Source organism: Leptinotarsa decemlineata, unplaced genomic scaffold, assembly GCF_025532065.1.
Source record: "Leptinotarsa decemlineata unplaced genomic scaffold, Ldec_3_MD MMD2_tig00026328_RagTag_RagTag, whole genome shotgun sequence".
Classification (NCBI taxonomy): Eukaryota; Metazoa; Arthropoda; class Insecta; order Coleoptera; family Chrysomelidae; genus Leptinotarsa; species Leptinotarsa decemlineata.
In genome coordinates, this window is record NW_027412688.1 from 24,163,511 (window position 1) to 24,188,298 (window position 24,788).

At 33.8% G+C, this 24,788-nt stretch overlaps 1 protein-coding gene across 3 annotated transcripts in view; it reads left to right on the plus strand.

Moving 5' to 3' along the window:
* Nucleotides 1–24,788, plus strand: part of Amph (Amphiphysin) — a 110,884-nt gene that overhangs the window by 61,669 nt on the left and 24,427 nt on the right. For all 3 annotated transcript variants that reach the window (XM_074182663.1, XM_023168486.2, XM_074182662.1), the window contains exon 3: nt 18,884–19,074. In XM_074182663.1, coding sequence (XP_074038764.1) covers nt 18,884–19,074 — 191 coding nt within the window. The remainder of the gene's footprint in view (nt 1–18,883; nt 19,075–24,788) is intronic.

Genomic DNA, 24,788 nt, shown 5'->3' on the forward strand with positions numbered 1-24,788 from the left:
TGCGACAACTTTCCCATATAAGGGTTTTTGCACGTCAGCTACAGCTGACGTCAACCTTAGATTCAACCGTGTAGGTATTTTTCGCCTCTGGTTTTGGTGAATCATCACCTGAGACAGATTCTGCGTACGCTGCTCAAGAATTTGGTGCAAGGCGGTTTCATAAGATACCCCGCTCTTGAGGAGACGACTGAGTCGTTTCCTGGCTGCACCACCAAACTTTTTTTTTTAGGTTTAGTTATTGGATTAGGAGTTGGAGAGTTGAGAAGCCCTCACTCCTGATCTAAATTTACAGGGAGGTTAGTTGGAGTCGTCAGCTTGACACCCATCTCCTCTGTAGGCTCGCTTTTTTAAGTTTATTCTGTCCATAAAAGTCCCAGGAGTAGCCAGGAAAGAAGGTCAATCACGGCAGAACCCTGCATTACCATGACAAGGCGATGGTACGACGAGAGGGCGCCCGGTATCTCGAAGGTTCCGTAGAGACAGCTGATAGGCTCAGTGTCATTCATTCTCTCGGCACGGATACACACACCTTAGGATCAAGCCATCGTCGGGATGCCATTCAGTTAGGGAATAACAGAACCACAAGTGATTTTGTCATTCCCGTATCCAGCGGGGCTACGTGGAAGCAGGCATCCGACGGCTGGTTTGTTCCACCCCCACATCCCAAGCCAATGCACACGCCAAAAACAGCATGCACAGTGGTTCAGGAAGTGAAAGATGAACAAGGACAGCCAATCCGCCATCCTGGTGGAGACTGTCATATCACAAACGGGTGCGTGAGATAGCGGAAAAACTGGGCGTCAGCTCCCATGCGTTTTTTGCAACAGAAGAGGTTTGATTCTGCTACACGGCATCACACGTACGTGTTACAAATCACTGTCCGAAAATTAAACGAATTGAGCGTCAAAGTTTTGCTTCACCCACCATACTTCCCAGACCTGTCGCCAACCGACTGTCATTTTTTTAAGCATTTCGATAACTTTTTCATCGGTGGAACATTTTGCCAATCAGGACTAGGCAAAAACGGATTTCGTCGACTTTATTGAATCCCAATCTTCCAATGTTTATGCCGACGGAATTAAATCGTAGATTCATAAAAACGGACAAAACTTTTGAAACAGCCTAATATAATGTACGAATAATGAATTTTTTTTTCAAAACATCTAGATAAATGCTTTGAACAAGCATTGAATAAAATCGTAAGACGTGATAAAAACGTAGATAGTGTTTTTTAGTGTCCAATAATCTGCAATTCTTCAACAAGATATATCTCAAACTTATCTGGAATGCATTAAAACGTGGCTTTCATTCCATTACTTTATCACAAATGGCTTTTCTATCTCCGATAAATGCGTAAGCTATTCCTGTATACATTGAATTCACTCAATCGGTAATTATCGTTGGATCCTTATTTGTTTTATTTAAACAATCGATATCAAACTGTTTGTTTTCCTAATTGAAAATAGACTAGATGTGAAATCATGACGTAATTTCGAAGGTTGCAAACAGAAATATAAAATGCGCCATATTTTTCGAGTACTATGTATATATCCTATTTGCTTATTTATCAGAAGAATATTAACATGTAGTCGAAAATAGCACACTAAACATGATTTCTAATATGTTGATCACAGTTTCTGAAATCATCTGATATTCCAACAGAAATTCTATTTAAAAATGAATTTCATAAAAATAAATTTTCTGGTATACCTCATGTTTGAACTCTTTTCTTTGTTGTTCTTCTTTTATGCTCCTCCCCGTTTAGCCGTTTATTATCATCTTAATGTTTTTGGCGAGGTACCGTACAATGAAAATTGATAGATTTTTTTACTCCCATAAAATTGAAAAACAGGTTTTGCGAATTATATTTTATATTCATCACTCTGTGCTTTGAAAATGTAATTTGTCAGAATGGAGATAAGTCAATAGAACGTTCGATAGAGTACTACGATTTGACAAAACAGAAATGATAAAACACTTCATAAGAAAAGTGAAATAATTCCATGCAGTACAGTGTCAAAAGCATTGGAAAACTTTGCTGTCAATGATAATCAAATCAATTCAAATCAGTAACAAATCAGCAACAAACCAGCATATTTTTCATAGATTATTCACAACGTATTAAATCAGTGTCAAATTTCATACGAATATGCCATGTTTGCTTACAAATTTCAATAGTTGATGATACTCTTTCATCGAATAAAAGTATTTATCAATCAGTGTTTCAGATGCTTGCAAATTTCATACGTTCAACGAATCAGGTAACATATTGAAGAGGTTTGTATTTTATCTATTTGGTACTATAAGGTAACATTTACGAAGATAGTTGTTGATAGTATTGAAAATAATGAAAATTGTTATTGTGAGATGATCAGACCTACTTTTGAACAAGGAAACGTGTTCAAATATATGCACTCTGAACATTACTAGTACTGAAAATTACTGAGGTGATTCCAGAAGTATAGTGGAAGTAATCGGTATTGTAAATAGTTAAAGCTATCAGCGAACTCAAAGGCTAAAAAACCAATACAAAGAAATGATACCTCTGCGATATAATGTCCACGTGGACTGAAGAATTGACGGTTCATATTGGATAATTTATACTAACCGAGTTTTATGATTGGCTGAAGAGTCATAAAATTAAATTTGAAGTCATATTATGGTGACGAATAGAATACGAGGATGTTTATACACTTCGTGTTGTTAATATTCAGTTCAGGAACTGATCGCGATTTGAGTGTTGAAATTCGATATTGGTGCAATTATAATCACTTAAATTTTTTTTTATCTGTTTAAATGTGGCGTCCTTGGACAAGTACTAATAGTAATATCGAGTGTGATTACAACGCGGACTTTTTCCTGTGTAGTGATTCCAATAGCGATGGTGAACAATGCGAAAAAGAGATAACAGTGAATAAAATACATTTGAATATTGAAACACAAAGAATATGTTTCAATGTATATGAGAATTTACATATCAAGTTTGGTTTCGAGGGAAAAAAACTATTACAAGCGACATCAGATTTGACCGAAATTCCCTTTTCAACTGTACGTAAAATAGTCGAAAACAAACCTTATGAACGCAAGACGCGTATTGATGCGGGACTACCAAAACCTTCAGATGTTCATCTAATAAAATCATTAAAAAAACAATATACGACTGTTACAAAACCAATGAGATTCCTACAATTGAAATCATAAGGAAGAAATTGAATACTTCCGGCCATAACGTGAGCTGCTTTGACAAAACTCTTCAGAATTGGACAAAGAAACTAGGATTTAGATTTAAAATGATAAATAAACGTCAAACAGTTATGGAAAGCAGAAGAATAGTGGAATTGCGTAACAAATACTCAGAACAAATAACTAAATATAGACAAGAACAACGGCAAATTTTCTATTTGGACGAAACTTGGTATGACACTCACGACACAGTTACGAAAGGGTAGACTGGTGGTTCGATAATGTGTACGCCGAACATGCCTGCAAACAAAGGATCGCGAGTAATCTTTGTGCATTGCGGAGTAAGTAAAGGATGGGTTCCGAATTCTTTGAAATTATGTGAAAAAAAACTTGAGGACTGCAATGTTGACTATCATAATAACATGGACGCTAATATTTTCGAGGAATGGTTTTAAAACACATTGATCCCAAATTTAGATACGAATAGTGTAAAAGTTCTTGACAACGCTTCCTATCATTCTCGACAGCTCATCAAAGTACCGAATGACAATTCGAGGAGAGATGAAACACAAAGTTTGTTAATGGATAACAATTTGTATTTTGAAGATAACTATACCAAAATCCAACTACTTGAAGTTTTACAGACAAAAACATTTGAAAAAGTGTATGCCCTTGAGAGTATTGCTGAAAAGTATGGACACGCCATACTGAGACTTTCCCCCTATTTTTGTGTTTTCAATCCCATCGAGTTGATTTGGGGAAAATTGGGGAAAGCATCAGGCGTAAAAATAATTTTCCAAAATTTGATATATATATAACCGTTTCCAAAGAAGACGAATAACGTTTCAACGAGGTTATATGTAAAAATAAATACATTTTTCCAACATTTCTGCGTTTTCTTGCATAGTGTAAAATTTCCTTATCGTTTAGATTCAGGAACTTGTGATTGCATTCCAATGAATCATTTTTCCCTAATCAGAAGGGCCTCTCATGTTCACCAAACCGTTTTGAGAAATTTCAACCACATTGTTCCATTGAAAAGGAAATCAGATAACCTGGCATGTGGTCTGAAAGACACTTCCACATTTTTTTTTTGAAAAAATCCGCAATTATCTCTGTTCTTTTACTAAAATATGTTGGAGTTACGGTATGCTGAACATGAAAGGTCCTTCAGATCAATGCGGATACGCAGGTAACAAAATTCAGGTACTCAATTAAGTTAGTTACCTTTGTTATTAACTACAGTAGTGTTAGTTAAGGGCTAATGTAATCAATCATTTTTAGTTTAATGTATAAGTTTGAAAATGTCCTTATAGGACGAAACTGTAGTAAAGTTAGTTACAAATAAAAGTGGTAAAAAACATAGAAAGTTTCATTTCTCATTTTTCGTGATGATTTCACACCACGTAGTAATGGTTACAAACATCAATTTAATTTCAATGATCTTGATGACAAAACTATCATATGAAGGTATCCTTCAGTTTTCAATCAATACGTGGTAGGTACCTAAGCTTTGAAATGAAAAATATGTGTATAGATGCATTGCCCAAAACTTTACTCAGAAGAATATTTTTTGCAAGTGCTATTTCAATGCTGTAAATTGAAAATACTCGTAAGCCAAATTGTCTTCGTCTCATTGTTCTGTCTTCGCTATCTATAAGCCTTACCTGTATATTATATGTAATGCACATCATAATATCAATAAAATGTCTTTGGAGTGCAGACAATAAGGGGAAGATAGTTCGACTTATTTTCAATTTTAATATAGTCATTTTCTAAACCATTAGAAAAGCTTCAACCACAGTAAAATAATACAACCAGTAGGCTTTCTTACCACATGCTCCGCCCGAGTTCAACCGCTCTTAGGATGAGATTCTCATCTGACGCATTCAGTGCTGTAGTATCGAAGGATTTGACGGTACCATGGACTTCGGATTAGTTATAATAAACGATAGGAAATTGATATTGTGTTTAGTTTATTCGCTGTTGTTATTATTGTTTTTAGTTTTTGTAGTCGGTTATAAGTAATTTACCACAAAATATTCTATAATAACCTTAAATTTCGTTTTGATATGAGCGCACGCCTATGGTAAAAGAACGAAATTGGCTCCTCACTCCATTTCGAGGTCACCGAGAACTTTGTGAATTTATGAATGAAAGTAGTGGGAGTGGACTTACTGGTTGATATTTACTATGCTTCAACACTGCACTCTATTTGCAAAAGCTTTTAAGACCACCAATAGAATATCATAAAGAATGAGCTCTCATTCAGTTTGTTGTCTATTTTTTTCAAAATCTATGAATGGATATTAAATGGCTTAGCAATGACATAAAAAAATATTGGGTGTTCTTTTTAAGCAATAGTTCACTTCTTTTATAAAACATTCCATTCCACTTCATATTATTTCCCGAAAGGAAGATAAATTTTTCGAATTGAACCATCCCTTACTTCTCCCAATATTTTCAACACGAAAAAAATCAACATTCTTGTGAAAAAAGTGTTACCTATGTAAAAACTTTCGCACCAAACTGGTACAGATCAGTGAACTGTGGAGTCAAATCAATCACAGAGAACTAAACGATCAGACTAATCATTATTAAATATAAGACAGACATGCCCACTTTTAAACATGATTAATTTCTGATCAAGAAGTGAAGTAATCGAATTCTCGATTGAAAGATAATGTCTATTGAATTTAATTTAATCAAGTCTCAAAGTACCGGGTCATATCTGTTCAAACAGGCGTTCGTCATATTTTTGACAGGTCCAGTGTTTTAACATTGAATTACAAACAACTGAGTTTTTCCACAGAAAATGGATCAGTCGTTTCAAAACTTGACAAAGTTTGTTATCGAGAATGTCAGGTTTCCAATGCTTTCTTTAACAGAATCGGCTGAGGTACATATTGTCAAATGCAGGACGAGCTTCCTAAATTTCGATATGGCCCCAACTTCTACATGTGTGAGCATTGAGATACGGAAGAAACAAAAGTCTGCTCCACGTCCGTTCCATGTCTCCGCTCGAGTCGGTTCTTTGTGAATCGGCGCTTAGAAGAAAGTGAGCGTGGAAGAGAGGGAAAATGTTCATAGATTTGCATTGCATACAAAAAAAAATCTAAAAATCGAATATCGATATTTTTTGGACAATAGGGTTCCCAAACTACTGATGAAAATGCCTTTGCTGTGTACCCTTGGCACAGAAGCTCTTATTTGTGCAAACATCAGTGGGCTTCTCCAAATAATAAAATGTTTGAGAATACCTACATTCGAGTACCACGTATTGAGGTCCTTGGAGCATGCTGCTCCAATCATTTGTCCATGGTAAGGATACACTAAGACAAGGTTATTTCTTTTCCTTTCACTCGCACAACAGTCATTTTAGTCTAGTTCACATGTACTTTTTTTTGTAACATTTTTCAGCCCTGTCCAAAAATTACGACCAAGATGTCATTCGATTCTTTTTTTTGCCTAGAAAGTTTAAGGGAAGGTCCGAAAACGCGCCGATAAAAATTAAAAAAGTTATAAACAATTAAGTGAAAAAAAAATGGGGCTTTAGTTTTTTCTTAATATCTCGGAAAATTTTCAAAATTTTGGAAATTTGAAAAAAGATTTGAAAATATCAATGAATTTGCCTAAAAAAAGTTCTACTCCCGAAACTGTATCTCGATTATTTATAATTTTTACAGAGCCCTGAAAATGGAGCCAAAAGCGGGTAGTCTGGCTTCCGCGCGCCTTTCGTCACTCTGACTTAAAAACAAAAAAAAATATTCAAACATATTAAATGTAAATATTAAGAAATGAAAAAATGCATGTAATGTTGTAATACATCAATAAACAATAATCCGCAGTCAAAAAATGTTTATCCCAATTTTAACGTTAATTATAAATTTGTTAATTAATAACTTTTTCTGAATTGAAAGTTAATATAAAATACTAGATTATAATTAATTAATTACTATAATTACTAAACTAAAACCCTGGAATTTTTTTCCTTTGGTGAAGTTATCCTTAATAGGCAAAAAAATAGATTACCGTTGCCAAAATAAAAAAATTTTCATTTTCTATTTTTTTGTTAACAATTGAAAATTATAATTTTATAAAAAATACATTACATTTTTTTAAATTTTTTATTGTTTGAATGTCTCATGGCTAAAAACTAATTAATAATTTTTTTTTTATTTTTTACAGCTATTGTTAATAAATTTATTATAAACAAATACATTTTTTTTGCATTATGTTAGTTGCAAAAAATTATGATTTTTAGAAAAAAAATGGTTTCTTGGAAAAATTTATTTGTTGCTAAAAAATGCGTTTGTTAATTAACAATCGTTTTTTGCAACTAAATATTAAAATTAAGGAACCGTTTTTTTTTAATCATAAATTCTATTGTTCTTTAAAGTTTTGAAAAATCTTTTTTTTTATTCTTTTTTAATTGTTTATTAAAAAAAATTGTTATAAACATTTTTTTTCAATACTTTGTTATATAATAAAAGTAACTATGTGTTTTTTTAATATCACAATATTAAAAGTTTTATAAAAAATAAAATAAATTGAAAAAAACACATAGTTACTTTTATTATAGAACAAAGTATTGAAAAAAAAATAAAAAAAAATTGTTTATAACAATTTTTTTAATAAACAATTTAAAAAAGAATAAAAAAAGTTTTTTCAAAACCTTAAAGAACAATAGAATTTATGATTAAAAAAAAACGGTTCCTTAATTTTAATATTAAGTTGCAAAAGACGATTGTTAATTAACAAACGCATATTTTAGCATCAAAGAAATTTTTTTAAGAAGCCATTTTTATTCTAAAAATCAGGATTTTTTTCCATCAACATAATGCAAATAATGCGAATTGCTTATAAACAATGTATTTGTTTATAATAAATTTATTAACAATAGCTGTAAAAAAATTTAAAAAAATTATTAATCAGTTTTTAGCCATGAGACATTGAAACAATAAAAAATTTTAAAAAAATTGTAATGTATTTTTTATAAAATTATAATTTTCAATTGTTATTAAAAAAATAGAAAATAACAATTTTTTTTATTTTGGCAACGGTAATCTATTTTTTTGCCTATTAAGGATAACTTCACCAAGGGAAAAAAAATGCCAGGGTTTTAGTTCAATTATAGGGATTTTTATATCAACTTTCAATTCAGAAAAAATCATTAATCAACAAATTTATTATTAACGTTAAAATTGGGATAAAAATTTTTTGACTGCGGATTATTGTTTATTGATGTATCCCAACATTACATAAATTTTTTCATTCCTTAATATTTACATTTAATATGTTTAAATAATTTTTTTTGTTTTTATGTCAGAGTGACGAAAGGCGCGCGGAAGCCAGACTACCCGCTTTTGGCTCTATTTTCAGGGCTCTGTAAAAATTATAAATAATCGAGATACAGTTTCGGGAATCGGGACTTTTTTTACGCAAATTCATTGATCTTTTCAAATCTTTTTTCAAATTTCCAAAAGTTTGAAAATTTTCCGAGATATTAAGAAAAAACTAAAGCCCCATTTTTTTCCACTTTATTGTTTTTAACTTTTGTAATTTTTATTGGCGCTTTTTCGGACCTTTCCTTAAACTTTCTAGGCAAAAATACGAATCGAACGACACCTTGGTCGTAATTTTTGAACAGGGCTGAAAAATGTCACCAAAAAGAGCTAAATCGAGTACATGTGAACCAGACTATTTCAATTTTTCTGGGTTACTTTTACAGCATTACTGCCAAAAGTCTTTATGGGAGTACTTATTGCTTAATAGTTATTTTTTTGAAGTTCTTATTTTTTGGCTCGTTTTTTGGGTTATTCAACTTCCACAATCTGAAAATGTATGCACAGAGAAAACATTATCGTCTGGATACTGGATACCCATTGATTCAATGATAAACGAATACCTACTGTATTCCATATTCCACAAAAAAGTGTTCTTCAGGCAATTACTTGTATCTCCACTACATAGTATAAAACAAAGTCGCTTCCCGCTGTTTGTTCCTATGTATGCTTAGATCTTTAAAACTACGCAACGGATTTTGATGCGGGTTTTTTAATAGATAGAGAGATTCAAAAGGAAGGTTTATATGTATGTTATATCAGAAAAATCAATGCACCCTTTGTATAAGGATTGCACCATAATAAAGAAATATTGCATCAGCCACTACGCAGTTACCCAGGAAATGACTCAGCATATTCAGCACATTTCCAAGGTTTTTCTAGAACATTCGAAGAAACGCATATCTACATCAGCAGTTTCTGATCCTATAAATATGGGAAAACAAGAGGACGCTTCATTCTTGAACAACTTCGCGACTATCCAAGTTCGTCGAAATCTTGAATCACTTTTAAATGTCAAATGTCTTTATTGTAAACAATTGTATTCAATAAAGTTTATTGCTTTTTAAAAATATAAATTGAGTGTGAACCACATAACATGTATATAACATGCAAAATATAGTAGAGAAACACTGATAATTTCAGAGGTTTCTAATGTAATGTAAATGAACACATTTTTGTGCGCTCACATTGCAGACGCTGGCTGAACCCTACGAGATACATCAAAAAATGTATTACAGTATTATACACCTTAGAAAGGTGTATAGTTCAAGTAAACGATGTATGCAACCTACCTTCAGACACCCACCAATGTCTCAACAGTGATACTAGGCTGAACCACGAACACATTGTTGAACTACACTCTGAGAAAGTAAAGGCAATGACATCTTCCCTGAAAAAACGCTATCTATGGGATCAACAGAAGATTTGATCCGCTGTTATCAAAGATGAACGAGGTTTCCCAAAACGGCATCTTGTAAACGAGATCAGTCATCTATCATGCAACAGTGCATGCATAGTTCAGCCTAGCACCACTGATGAAAATTTAGCGGGTCGAAACAACCTTGTTTTGTGTTGGTTCTGGTTTCATCAAGTTGTGGTGAAAGACAGAGAACAAATAAAAACTTTGGCAACCTAGTTTATCTTAGATATTAGTGGATTCAGTCAGTTGTCGTTACCATAGATACGTCTTCGTACCGGGAGATATCCCTTAACTTTCTCCAACACAATATTAGACATCAATATGGCAAATTCTTACTTTTTCACGACAAAGTGGTTGAAATATACGAACAACTTTTAATATTTTTATCGACCTTTTTTGGGTATTTTGTTTTTACCTTCCATAATCTGAAAAATATAAAAATTGTAGTGGAGATTTTTATACACATTTCAAAACTCCTGTAAAAGCTGTCGATGAAGTTAAGAAATAAAAAAAATTGCGAAGAAAAAATTGTGTATGAACTTAAATTTTGTCCAATTCTGAAAACGTGGGCAAATTTTAGCTTCCGAAACGTTAAGATAACTATTGTATAATTTCCTAGCTCTTTTTTTGATATGCAAAATTATAGTTGCTGATAAATTGAAAATTTTTTTGTGAAAAATACTTCGATTTTACGCAGTAACTTACGGGTACAGTAAACTAAAAAGTTTGCCTTTCCTACACGTATATAAATTTCTCCTTTGAAATTGTTATATTTTTCAGATTGGGGAAGGTAAAAATACCACAAAAAGCTCTATAAAATACTGATTTTTATCCTCGACATAAAATGACTTTCGTTCAATAACTTTTGGTAATTTCTGGAACAAAGTCCATTCGCACTAGCAATATTTTCCCATGTCTCTACATGATCCAATCGCTCAGTAAGTTGATATTAATATTTGGTAACGTAAAAATATTGAAAAATTCGGTACAGTCGTTGTTTTTGTATTTTTGGTGAACAATTTCATTTTGTAAGCAACTCAATAATGTCGATACAGTGTCTCCTCTCAAGTCCAAAGCATTTGATGAAATACCTGACTTTCCTAATTACAGTCAATGTTGTGAGTATGAAAACATGTCGATCCAAAGGTACCGTATATCGACGACCCTCTCACCTACTTCTTCCAAGTCAATTAGAAAACACTATCTACCTCTTTTCCATCTTGTTAACATACAGAGTCGCTAATTTCGTTTTCATTCGTAGGCTACATAATTTTATTTGTTTAATTTGCGTTTCGTTTTTATCATGAATAGTCTAGTTCAGATTTGCCATTTTACAACTTTCTAGTTGAGTTGATCTGGATATTTAACATCGAAAAATATACGATTTGAGCCAAATTCCAAATTATGTTCAAGAAACTAGGTGAATGTTCAAATTTCGCGGTTACGTCCATTCGATTAGCGATTTTTTATGTTGTTATGTTGATACACACGTTTCAAACATATGCTCACAATGGGGAATGTTCCTCCTGACAAAAATCAATTAGTTTTCATAAAAGAGCTCTAAAACAACGCATTTTAAACTCATCATTTCAACCTTTTTCTTTAAAAAATTATTTAAATACTTAAAAAAAAATGAAAAATGCATTCAACATTTGAAGGGATTCGTTTCTATTTCACCATTTGGCAACATCGGTTATAGCTAATAAAGGACAATGAATCTGACATATTTCAGAAACGTGCTGTTCTGTTCACTTATGTTCCGAGTTCCGAGACATTCTGTGACATATTACATTTTGTGCACCTAACCTATCTTCCTCTAATAAATAAATAACAAAACAACTGTTGTTTACATGGCTTGTGGAGGTAGTATTGAACTATAATTTATTGCCTTGATTGTCGATTTATAAAGATAATTTTCCTTTTGAAAGTAAATTATCTAGGTACGTATAAATTATTTCAACTTGATATAGGCGCTATTGCCAATATGTGAATTAGAAACAAATCTCTTTAAAAATCAAAACCCAACATCTGAAACATCAATTTGAATACTTTTCGAAGTGAATTTGAAAAACTCATGAATTAAACTCAACTTTATTTTGTTCAAACTTGCATTTGCTGTAATAACCCAAATTGAGGAACATTCCCCATTCCAGCTGTTCAGCGGCTGGAATTGTGTTCAGCCAAAGTGTTTTGCGTGTTCAGCCATTTTCTACTATCTAAAAAATGGATTGAAAATTTTTATCAATTTTTGTGCTCAAGAACACTTGAAATGTTGACAGTGGCATACGGCGATTGTACTCTGAGTCCTAAAAATGTTTGCAAGTGGTAAAAGCTCTTCACAGAAGGTCGAGAAGATGTGAATGACGAAGCTCGCCCTGTATGTCCCAGCACCTCAACAACCGATAAAAATGTTGAGAAAGTAAAGAAAATTGTCATGGAAAATCGTCGAATCACTATTTGACTAGTTGCAGAGGATGTCGGCATATCGGTTGGCTCATGCCAAGCAATTTTTTCGGAAATTTCAGGCATGAAGAGTGTGGCAGAGAAGTTCGTTCCAGAATTACTGAATTTTCACTAAAAACGTCTCATGAGCATCGGTTAGGATTTGTTGAATGGCGTCAAAGGCGATCCAGATTTGCTCAAAAGGGCCATAACTGGTGACGAATCAAGGGTATATGGTTATGATATCGAAACCAAAGTCCAATGGACCCAATGGAAGAGCCCAGGAGAGCCAAGACCAAATGAGCATGCCAAGTTTGACCAAATGTCAATGTTTTACTCACTGTTTTCTCCAGTTAAATGAACAAAATGGGACTGTACAACGTAGACCTGAAGATAATGCAGCAAAAGGATAGAAACAGTTCCTCATGTTTTGTGAGACATCGGATCGCAGGAGGAAAACAGTCTGGACAAACCACAGTATGTCCAAAAGAATATAACAAACATCGAACGAATACACATTAGTGCAGAGAACAAGTTTGTTGGAATGGATGTCATAAAAAAATTTGGGAAAACGCAGTCAGCTCATGGGGCGACAGTGTTTTTCTGAGACTTGAGAGAAATGGAAAAGTCAGACGGATTCCAAGAACAGCAAAAAATGTATTGAATTGATGTAGAACGCTCCTCTCGTGAAAACTTTGAAATGTTTCTAGTTTCACTGATTACCCTGTTCATTCCATTATAGTAAATATTTTTATTCAGCCATCTTTTTCATCGCCATCCAATGGTTCTCATTTTTAAGCCGCTGGTTCGTATTATTTTTGAATGATTAATGTAATACATATCTAATGGAAAATAAAGGTTTTGGCTTTCTACTTTTTCATCATTATACTTAAAAGCGGTGAATATTTCATGATTTAATGAAATTCCGAGACCGTATGTAGGTCAAGGAATTTCATTTGAAATTGTTATATACGAAAGCGTTTGTTTAAAAGCAGTTTTCAAAATTATAAGAACAATACAATGAACAGATAGAGGAGACCGAAATGAAAAACAATTTGCCACACTTCACTGATTTGCATAACCTCACGGAAATAAAAGAATCCTTCAATTGAAATTCCTCCTTGAATACAAACAATTTATATATGATCTTAAGAAATCTCGAAATCATAATTGAAATGTATCCATATAATTAGACAGTTTAATTCTAATGAATATCAATGAATTTTAAATGAATACGAGACGTATTGGTGATGCATCTAGTCTCTAACCGCGTCAAGTAGATCGGTACGGATATTGTTGACAAATACGACGTTGGTCGTTTACTCAATTCGTTTATACAGTACAATACAAATGTATGGAATGAATTCGATGTTTAAAAAATATAGGCGTCTTTTGGAAGAAATCTAAAAACACGTCTACTTTAATTTTTGACGGCCCATCTCATGATATACATTTGAGAGACGTTTCGTCACCGGTGTTGGACTGATTTTCTTTAAATGCAAACAGGGGTCATGTGGCACCTCTACTAATCGTCTAGTCAACGGTATAATCATTCCAATATGTACTAATACAGGGTCAACCGAAATGATGTATTGAGAAGAATGTAATTAGAATAAATATTCATTCGTTGAACTGAATTATGCTAAGGACCGCCACTGGGAATAAAAGATCGTATCTATTGTTCTTGTTGATTCAGAAAAATAAATGCATTGATTGATAAAAGTTCTTCACTCTACTTGCAATTAGTCATTGACGTGAAGTGCCATTTTGGAGCGTTCGACATTATTTCTATAAAACTAGTTAATCTGGCAATGAGATAGGAACAGAACGGATCGAAATTTTAATTACGATTGGAGGTGGAGATAAAGTAAGGACTCAGGCAGAAGTTCGTGATTTATACAATATTAAATACCCCAACGAAGAACCCGTTTCCCATTCAACAATAAGTAAAATTGAGAAGAAAGTTTCGAGAAACGGGCCATGTTAAAAAGTTCCCTAAAAGTGGTAGAAAATCAGTTTCAAACGCACAAAAACTTGACGTGGTACTTTCGTTCCAAGAAAACCCCCATACCAGCTCCAGTCAAGTCGCACTGGATAATAATTTACACCAATCGACTTTTGTTAGAGTGTTGAAAAAAGAAAATTGGCATCCGTATAAAGTTCATCTGGTCCGAAAACTGTTAGAAGATGACTTTGACAGAATTCTGCGAAATCATAATGGAACGTCTAACAGAGATCGGAGTTTCATACAATATGTAATATTTTAAGATGAAGGTACTTTTATACTTATTCAGTGGTCAGTAAACTGTCAGACGTATCGATACTGGGCGAGAGAAATTCCACATTGGATTGAGAAGCATAGCACACAATATCCACAAAAAGTGAATGTTTTGGCCGGAATTTTGAATAACCAGACAATAGGGTATCTGCACTTTCTTCGGGGTTATCTGATGCCACAACTGAATCAGCTATTTCCAAATAGAAATGATTTGTGGTTTCAGTAGGATGGGGCCCCCACACTAAGACGTTGATGTACGAACCTACCTGAATACTGTTTTCCGAGGTAAGTGGATAGGAAGAAGAGGACCGATCGAATGGCTACCAAGGTCTCCGGATTTGAACCCATTAGACTTTTTTGTGGGGATATTTAAAGATCAAAGTTTACCAAAATCGACCAAGTGATTTAGAAGAGTTGAAGGAACGCATCAAAACGGATATTGCGCAACTTTCCGACTTTCACATTGCATTATTGCTGAAGGTCATCAATTTGTACATTCATTAGAATCTTATTGTATTTTAATGAATAAAAAGTTTTGGTTCACCCTGTTTAAATAAATATTGGAAGAATTGTACCGTTGAATATACGATTATACGATTAGTTGACCTTTTGAATGGGGTAACACATGACCCCTGTTTGCATTAAAAAAATTGTCGATTACGCATTTACGTCAACACCGCTGACGAAACGTTTCTCATATGTATATCATGATATGGACCGTCAAAAATCAAAGTTGGCGTGTTTTTGGTTTTTTTCCAAAAGGCGCCTATTTTTGAAATATCGAATTAAGTCCATATTTTTGTATCGTACTTTAAATTCGAACATTGTACTTTCAAAGCATATTTTCTTACAGAAAATTTTTCGTTATTCAATTGATATAGTTTATTTGATTTAAGAACTCTCAATTGTATTTATATATCGTTGTATTCAGCTGAGAATATTTCAGGAAATAATCTTTACGAATACCACTCCACCCTGAAAATTTTCATTGATAAATGCCTATTTCTAAAACTCGAGGATTGTATAGATCAGTGGTTCCCAAACTATGGGTCGTGACCCACTAGTGGGACGCGGGAGCAATTTAGGTGGGTCGCGGGAGCAATTTAGATGGGTCGCGGAAACAAATTAAAAATAATTAATACTTTTAAATTGTTTTTCCCATTTTGGATGAGGGCTAGGTTAGGTTAGTATCCAGTTCTTTCCAACATAGCTTTAAAAGAGGTTTTCAACCACATATTTGTGTGAGAGGACATTCTCCACTTTGGTATATTTAAAAAATAAATGTAGAAATAGGTGTGGAAAGGGACCTGCATTTAAAGCCGTCATCTTTCAACCCAGATTTAAAATCTCTTGTAAATCGTAAGAACCAGCTCCACAAGTCACATAAGTCTCATTTTTTTTATTCGTTTAATTTTAGGATGCTGAACTAAAAGTTTTTTTGTGCTGTATTTCATCTTCAATTATATCATCTTTACCATTTTCTTTCAGAGGTGTTTTCCTCAGTAGTGAATTTTCACGATAATTTTATTGAAATATTATTAGTAATAATAAATATACTTAATATCATTCAATATGTGGGTCGCGAAAAAAATTCCACAATGAAGGTGGGTCCCCAAGCAAAAAAGTTTGGGAAACGCTGGCATAGATGTTACGAAACATGCAAAAATATCTCCCCTCTCCCACGATTTTTCAAATTGAATTATTATTAAATTTAGGAATCAAAAATATCTGACAAAAAAACTATATGTATGAAAATAATACATTTTAATATTTGTTATTTTATTCAGGGGTGTAGGTAAAATTCAATTTTTCTTTACTGATTTTGTAGCTGACAACGAATGTCATAAAAAACGAGTTTTCATGGATTGCCATCAAATTACATATTTCGATGGCGGCTTGCCGCCATGTTAGCAGTAAATTCGCTCTATGTGTGACTGGAACGCACGGCTGCCTCTTCATATACAGGGTGGACCATCGAAAACTTGACATGGAGGTTTTGGCTACTAATCTTGCAAATCCTAAAAAACGCTCAGACAGGTCGATTTTTATTGGGAGGGGGACAATTTTTCCCCATTCACAGCGTCCTCACTTCAACCCCGGAGCAGAGGGTGTACAACCCTTGGAATTTTAATAGGGAACTAGGGACGAATCGCACATCGTTTGAAAAATCTTGGAATTCTCTGAACAACAGTGTACATTTTTTTTAATTTGGACGAACCATATTAAATTTAGAGTTGAAGTTACTTAATATATTCTCATGTTAACATATGCTCAAAATGGGCACCTCCAGTTTCCATGCAATAATAGAGATTCTGCTGGAAACGTTCTCGAACATTATGGGGCATTTCTGGAGTGATTCATTTGTAATTCGTTGCCGTAAATCTTCGAGTGATGCAGAAGAAGTACAGTAAATTCTGCTTTTCAAATGACCCCACAGAAAGAAATCTAAGGGCGAAAGGTCTGGTGATCGTGGTGGCCATTCGATAGTGCCACGCCTCCCAATCCAGTGATCCGGAAAAGTCTGATCTAGCTACTGCCGAACAGACGAAGCATAGTGTGGAGGAGCCCATCTTGTTGAAATATCAACAGATCCTCCCGATAATTGTGATCATTTTCAGTAATATCAGTGAGAAGGGGATTAATAGTATCTTCCAGAAGCTCCAGATACATTTGTCCAGTTAAATTATCTTCTAAAAACAATGGGCCAACAATACGGTCACCAAAAATTCCAGCCCATACATTTAATATTTGTGGACGTTAAGTATGCACTTCATGAAAAATGTGAGGATTTGAATCAGCAGCCCGATAGCGACAATTATGACGATTAACTGTGCCATTTAGAAAAAAAGAATATTCATCACTGAAGCAAATATTGAAAACACCGCTCGTTCACTAACCAACTCGCAAAATTGCAAGCGTCGATCGAAATCATCTTCATTCAGGAAACAATTACTGAGTTTCTTCTGCTCAAAGTATGGTCAAGCTCAACATGGCCTAGAATTGCCACTTGTGTCGCCTCATTTGTAACTGGTGGTTCGATTTGCCGTTTTTAATTTGCTACAGATCCAGTTGCGCGAAATTTTGCAATTAAATCGAAAACATACTGTCGCGACCCATTCTTCCCATGTTGTTGATTGAACAGTTCAGCGGCTCTCGCAGCACAAGTCTATTTCCATAGTACAGTTCACTCAACTCAATCCTCTCTGTAGTTGTGTAAACCATTATTTCTTTACGGCACTCACTACTAGTAATAATGTAGATATCACTTTTAACATAAAAATGATAAATAGAAACAGCATTTTTTTACCATTTCTTAATTGTAATAGTCCTCTTATCAGAGAACTAAAAAAATAACAAAAAAGTAGCATAAAAAATAAATGAAAGAGTTCCAAATACATTCCAACTGAGTGGCGTACAACAATTTGTTGCCATTAACAATATTGAAAAAGTTAAATACCAGAAAGAACTTTTTTAAATACGTCAAAATTTAAAAAAATGTACACCATTGTTTAGAGAATTTCAATATTTTTCAAACGATGTGCGACTCGCCCCCTATTCCCTATTAAAATTCCATGGGTTGTTCACCCCTCTGCTTCGGGGTTGAAGTGACGATGTTGTAAATGAGGAAAAAAACTTTCCCCCATCCCCCCCCCCCCGTTTTTTCGGATTTGCAAGATTAGTACCACAAAACCTCCATGTCAAGTTTTCGATGGCCCACCCTGTATATGAACACGCCTAATGAAGTTATTGTATAATGTTGCAGTTTTTGTAAACTGTTCAGTGAAAATGACACAAAGTGTCAGCCAGTTCCATCACATAAATGGTTTCTATTTACTAATGACACCTTTGAATATCTTCATAAGAAATTCAGTGGGTTTAAAGTTTTGTACTAGAAACTTTAAGAGAAATTGTTGCGATAGTTCGGCTCAAACTTAAATTTAATAATGAAAAACCACATAATCTGATTATTTCCCTATTTCTCTTTTGTTTCCTTTACACACTATTAGACGTTTCTCGACAAATCAATTCATTTCACATTCAAGAACAGATATGCTGCTAGAGGTCGCTTCGAATTTGCGGTTCAATATCCGTCGTCATATTAACCTGGGTAACAGTTGTTTTCCAAGTCTAATCAATTTTTTTTTCTGAAACTTCCCATTATAGAAAAACTTTGGATGTTCAGTGATGCTGACCTAAGTATTTTTTTTGTTTCAGCGTGCCAGGCAGCTTCAAAAACTCTCCTAGAAGCTATTGGGGAAATATACGAGAGCCAGTGGACCGGCCACGATCTTGTCTACGTCCAAACACAGTCGGTAGATATGTTATGGCAGGACTTCAGTCACAAATTAGCGGACCAAGTTTTACTTCCATTGAATACGTACCAAGGACAGTTCCCAGAAATGAGGGTAAATTAGTTTCTCTTTATGCATAATAAATATATTTTGTAAGTGTCACAATGAATCCTCGTGGGTTGCAGAGAAGGGTCGAATAGGCCCACCCACTTTGGACCTAACCTAAGCAAACTATTATCAAATGGTTTTATACGGTTAATCCAAAATAAAAATGTATTCTCGTATTATGGAGATCTCGGAATACATAAAAGATACGGTTAAATTAGAGAAACTTTTATTTTTATGAAGTGAGATAGGTATTGTTTTCAATGAAATCTCCAGCTATATAGTTAGGTAACGTCACATGTTCATTCATTAAACAAGTGACCTAAAATCCATATAAAAAATATATATGTAGATAATGAAACATGTTCAAAATAATGACCATTATTTTCCAATCAAAGGTAACATCTAACAATCGAATTCAACGTATCAGGTATCCGAATCAAAAACATGATGGTAAACATAATTTTAAAATACTCTCAGATACAAAAAATTGAGCGGTGTGATATCCGGTAAATGAGGGGGTCGTACCTACTTTCTTGGAAATATGTCCAATAAGTACTCCCGCATGATTAGGGGATTGTGTGCAAGTACACAACATTGATAGGAATAATGTTTGTAAGTTGTCTGGGGTGTCCTCCACATCGGGCTTCAAGAAGTTGCGGTAAGAGGATAGTTGTGAACGTGTTGCGAAAATCCCAACCCAGATATTAAAACCAAAATGATATTGATGTTTAGCCATTTGGTATACCTACTCGATTGTTCATTTTCCAAGAATAAGTATTTCGTCTGTTAAAAATTCTACTATGTATATACTCTTGTTTCACCAGATAATTTCATGGGTGAATTTTTTATCTTTCTGACACTCGGCATACGAAAAGGTGTGAACCGTGTTGGCCGTGGTCTGCAGGTTTTTATGTCTGACGTTTCGTGTACTACTGCGGTAGAAATAATCAAAGGTGATGAGGCAATTATAGTGGATATTAAGTTATTGGAAAGTTTCACCGGATTTCTTCCGTCGTTGATGGGCGTGGCTTCGTTTCTATTGGTTAAATTGATGTGCCTAATTTGTGTAGGTACAATTCAGAAGATGTAGCCAGATTTCACTAATAATAAATCCATCTTCCTTTCAATTAAAATTGTGTCTGTGTTTATGAATTTCTATCGCCTACATATATTACTATCCAATTCGTGAACACAGCCAAAAGAGGGATTCAACATATGTAAAATCTGGCTACCTGTTCCAAACTGTACACTAATATGTTCGATTGGGCTCTTGGGACAGTCAAAAGCTACCTATGAATAGTCTCAACTATCAGGAATAATCGTATCACCCCAAAACGATTTTGGATATTATCAGTTGAAACACCGTGAAGAGTTTCGGTTTGAAATCTTTCTCTTATTTATTTTTTTTTGTATTTTTTCATCTTATATCTTGATTATTTAATTTTTTTTTATTTTTATTTAAGTTTTTTATTGTTCGTATATAATCACCATTTCACTTACCCATTGTTTAACCTATTATCATTCACTTTTTTATTTCAGGTCACAATAATTTGTTCTCCTCACAAATCAGCTTTCTTACAATTTTTGCTATTCATTTTGCACATTTTTTGAGAGTACTTTTATTTTTTACTTACTTGATTATATTATTTATAGGATTTTCAAATATTTCAGCATCTCAATCCATTTTATTTCATTTATTCTTCCATATTTCATTTTAGACAATGGAAGTTCGAAAAGTAATGGCGATGACGACTCTCCTTAGGCTATCTCTATGGTTTCGATAGAAAGCGTCATACATATTAGCTTTTGATAAAATGACAAAGGTCTAGCGCTGTGCTATCTACTGGACTATTATTGATTATGTATTATTTCTACTCTATTTGACTTTCCAAAACTCATTTCTTTGAAGTCACTAACAATGTTATTGTGCTACAAAACATATGAACTATTATCGAATTTTCCGGATTATCTGTGTTAGACCAAAAGAAATTATCTGATACGTTTATTTTCATATTTTAAACATCATCTCTTTGATTTCAGCGGCGAAAAATATAGTAATTGGTTTTTGCAATTAAATATGTTTTCAGGGGTTGAAAAGTAATAAAAATTCAGCAACTCACATTAAATATGATAATTGTTTGTATCTGACCTTTTATAGCCATTACCTGGAAAGTTATATATTATGAAATGTCAGATTCAACAGTTTAATTCCATATATTTATTGAAGAAGTATAATTCGGATGATTGATTCAAATGTCAAAATCATCGAAGCATATCCAAAAAGAGTTGTAATTTAATATGTTTTGGTGAGCAAATAGATGTGGTGTCGTCGCATCCTGATATACGAGGTATGTTCCGAAAATAAGGAAATTTCTGCTTCAAAAATTATATCCAATTAATTATTCGTCTACATTGATGTTGTCGCTTTCAAAATAGTGCCCATTATATATGCTGGACTTGTGCTAGTGCTTCTTCCAATCTTCGGAACACTTCTCAAACTTAATATTTGGGATAGCTTTCAACTTTTTCAGCAATGCACTTTTTATGTCATCTATGCCTGTAAAATGACGCCCCTTTATTGTTGGAACTTGGAATAAGTCAAATGGAGTCATGTCTGGCGAATATGAAGACGGGGGTATCGTTACAGTCTTTTTTGGCCAGGAATTCGCATAGCAATGAAGTTTGAGCAGGTACAGCTCCGGGACGACTTCACTGATTCCAGTGGCGCATTTGCTTTTTCAGCTGCAGGAAAATTCGGAAAAACCTGCAGCACCATATCATCTGAAGATCTTGATTTACCAATGTCCTTTTTTTCGTAAAACAAAATGTAGGGTATCTCCAGAGGCTCCAATAAATTCAAGACATCGCCAGAACACTTAGTGACACGAGTATCGTCAAATTTAAACCAGTCTGTTTCGTCTTTAACCAATGAGTAATAATGGCCAGATTCAATGCCAGAACCACAGTGAACAATGACTGCATGAAGAGTATAATAGTTGTCTACTAAATTGAAGTGTTCATCTATTTCGAACCTTCGTAAGAGTTTGGTGCTTCCGTCAGTGTTATTATTAGGTTGACTGGTGCCTCAGCTATACTTGTTTTCTTATAATAGTCAGTCAGTTTGGCGCATGTTTGGCAATACAGTTGATCATCACCCGTTAAAAGTTCCGTTTTCAGATGATTCAACAAAAGTTCCAGCAAAAGTTCTACAAACACAAGACGAGATACACTGTACGGAATCATTCAATCCACAGCGGTCAGGAGTATTGGGTCTGCTATTTTTTTGCTCACGAAGAGTATTCAACAAGAACCCCAAGAATTCGGAGCAATCCTCTTGTTGTCCTAACGAGTATCTAGTGGACTTCAAAGACTCCAGGAAATCGCTTGGTGGGAGAGATGATACATTCAATTAAGTGGAATACCGTAGACATTTCAGAAAATTAATTTTATCTCGAAATGGTCAATTCAACAAAGAAACAGGGCACTTAGAATGAAAATGTTACCTGCTTGACTTTATAAGAAAAAGTTGTGATAGAAGAAAAAATTTAGGTTGGCCAAATATTTCCTCTTTTCATTCAGTAGAACCTAAGAATATGTAGACACATTTCAACACATTATGATCATTGAAGAAATTTTTGGTTTCGTTTTTGAAAAATTTGTTTCACTCACAAAATATGTTATTTCACTAATACAAACCGGGAAGGAAAATGGTTCCATGCCGTAAAGTTATGGAAAAAGTTCAATGAAAATGTCTATGAAATTGGTTATATTAAATTATTCAATGTTTCTAGGCGTTTGAAATTTCTTGGAAAAATGCTGTCGGAACTTTTTTTATTTTTCCGATTTCTTTCAAAATTGAATGAGATCTGTCCAATGCTAACCAAGTCAATTGTAAAAATTTCAAGGCGATATTTATTATCTTTCATAACAAAATGGGAAAACTCTAGAAATACCAAAGACCACAGAGTTGACCAAAAAATTTCACTTTTCGATTCTGAGCAACTTCTCCAAAGCAAACACTGGTCTACCTTGTCAAATAAAAAAGTTGGTTTTCGCTCTGAGGTCATAGTATAACGATACAAATGCATTTTTTATGTAAATGAGTTTAACTTTCGTAATTTTAACTGTTTTGTAGTACCTCATTTAGAAAGTCATTAATTGAAATTTGATCGGTTCCGTCATCAATTGGCCCGTCCAGCGGAACCTGCAAACTTTGACGCGTGCCATTGAACATCGTTACACAATTATTTTCATACGTCTTGGATAATGATGATTTTTTATTAGAGACCTTGAACATATGTACTCTTATACGAATGAGTTTTATAATGATTTGAGAATAGAACAATGATGGAGTTTAAAACAAAACTTAACAGGGTATTCTGTTGATCACACAATATACAATATATTGGAAAAGAATTTCTTTTGGAGCACATACATTTTTTATGAGTTGGCTGCTCTGTTTAATTGTCATTATTGTCAGGTGTCATCTGTAGAATGTTTGTAGTATCCAATTTTGAGATTTATTTACTGTTCGAAAGTGATTTTCATTGTATTCATTTTATCGTGTTAGGAATCACACGTTAAAAGGTAAGACCTCATTAGTCCTTAACTCGCACAAGTTTCGACTTTTGAGAGTTGTCGTTTGTAGAGGGGCGACCGCTGGTTAACGGAAAAACAGATTTCAACAGATATAAAGAAGGAATTTTTATGCAGCACATGTATTATTTTTTGAGTTGGCTACTCTGTGTTTCAGTTGTCATATGTACATATGTCATATGTGTACATTATCCGTTTCTGAGTTCTACTTACCGTTTCTATTGTATTCATTTTCTAATTAGTATGCCTAATATTCGGCGGAGTTGACCTTATAAACAATCAACATGATGATAATGACAAATGAACAGAATAGCCAGCTCAGAAAAAAACATGTGCGCCAAATAAAATCCTTATCCCATATAATCTATTCATACATATTTGTCATTTCAAATAGAAAAGATGGTTTTAATGTGTATTTTGCACTGAGATAAGTACATTGAATAACTAAGTAAATACTCATATATCTCGCGTGAGATATGCCTCTCTCTAAAGACGTGGGACCAGCTGTTTTTCAGCTGTTATTATTATAACTTCTGACAAGCAAAGAAAGTCTACCTTTTGACACTTTTCATATCATAAATAGTGATGACCAAGGTAGAATAGTAGCACAACAGGTATAACTTTCTCTTTTTTGTAGAAAGGCAAGTTTCATACCAATATTCTCCACAAGAGAAATAGATCACCAACCCATAAAATTTGCTATGTTCTTATTGTTCTCTCAGTTTTGCTCATTCTTGAAAGTGATCTATGGCGGAGATTCCGACAACGAAGTAGTATATCAAACTCACTGTCATCTACAATGGAAATAAAAATAACCGATTTAAGCCAAGGCAGGCAAAAATATTCGTTTCAAGAAGCCAGCTCTGGATTATCCCAGCATTGATGGCAAATGAATCAGAGGTTAGGTCTGATTTGAGTTGGATGTGTGACAATTTGTATCATATCAATTTTATTTATTGTTATTGTTATATTACTCATTATCAGAATGAGTTTTTTCTACACCCGTACTCTAACAATACACTTATATGACCATAACCCGTTTCATAATGATATCCATTATGATACAGATTTTTCATAACGATACAGATTATCAACCAATAGAAACCCATAATTTTTCAATCAAG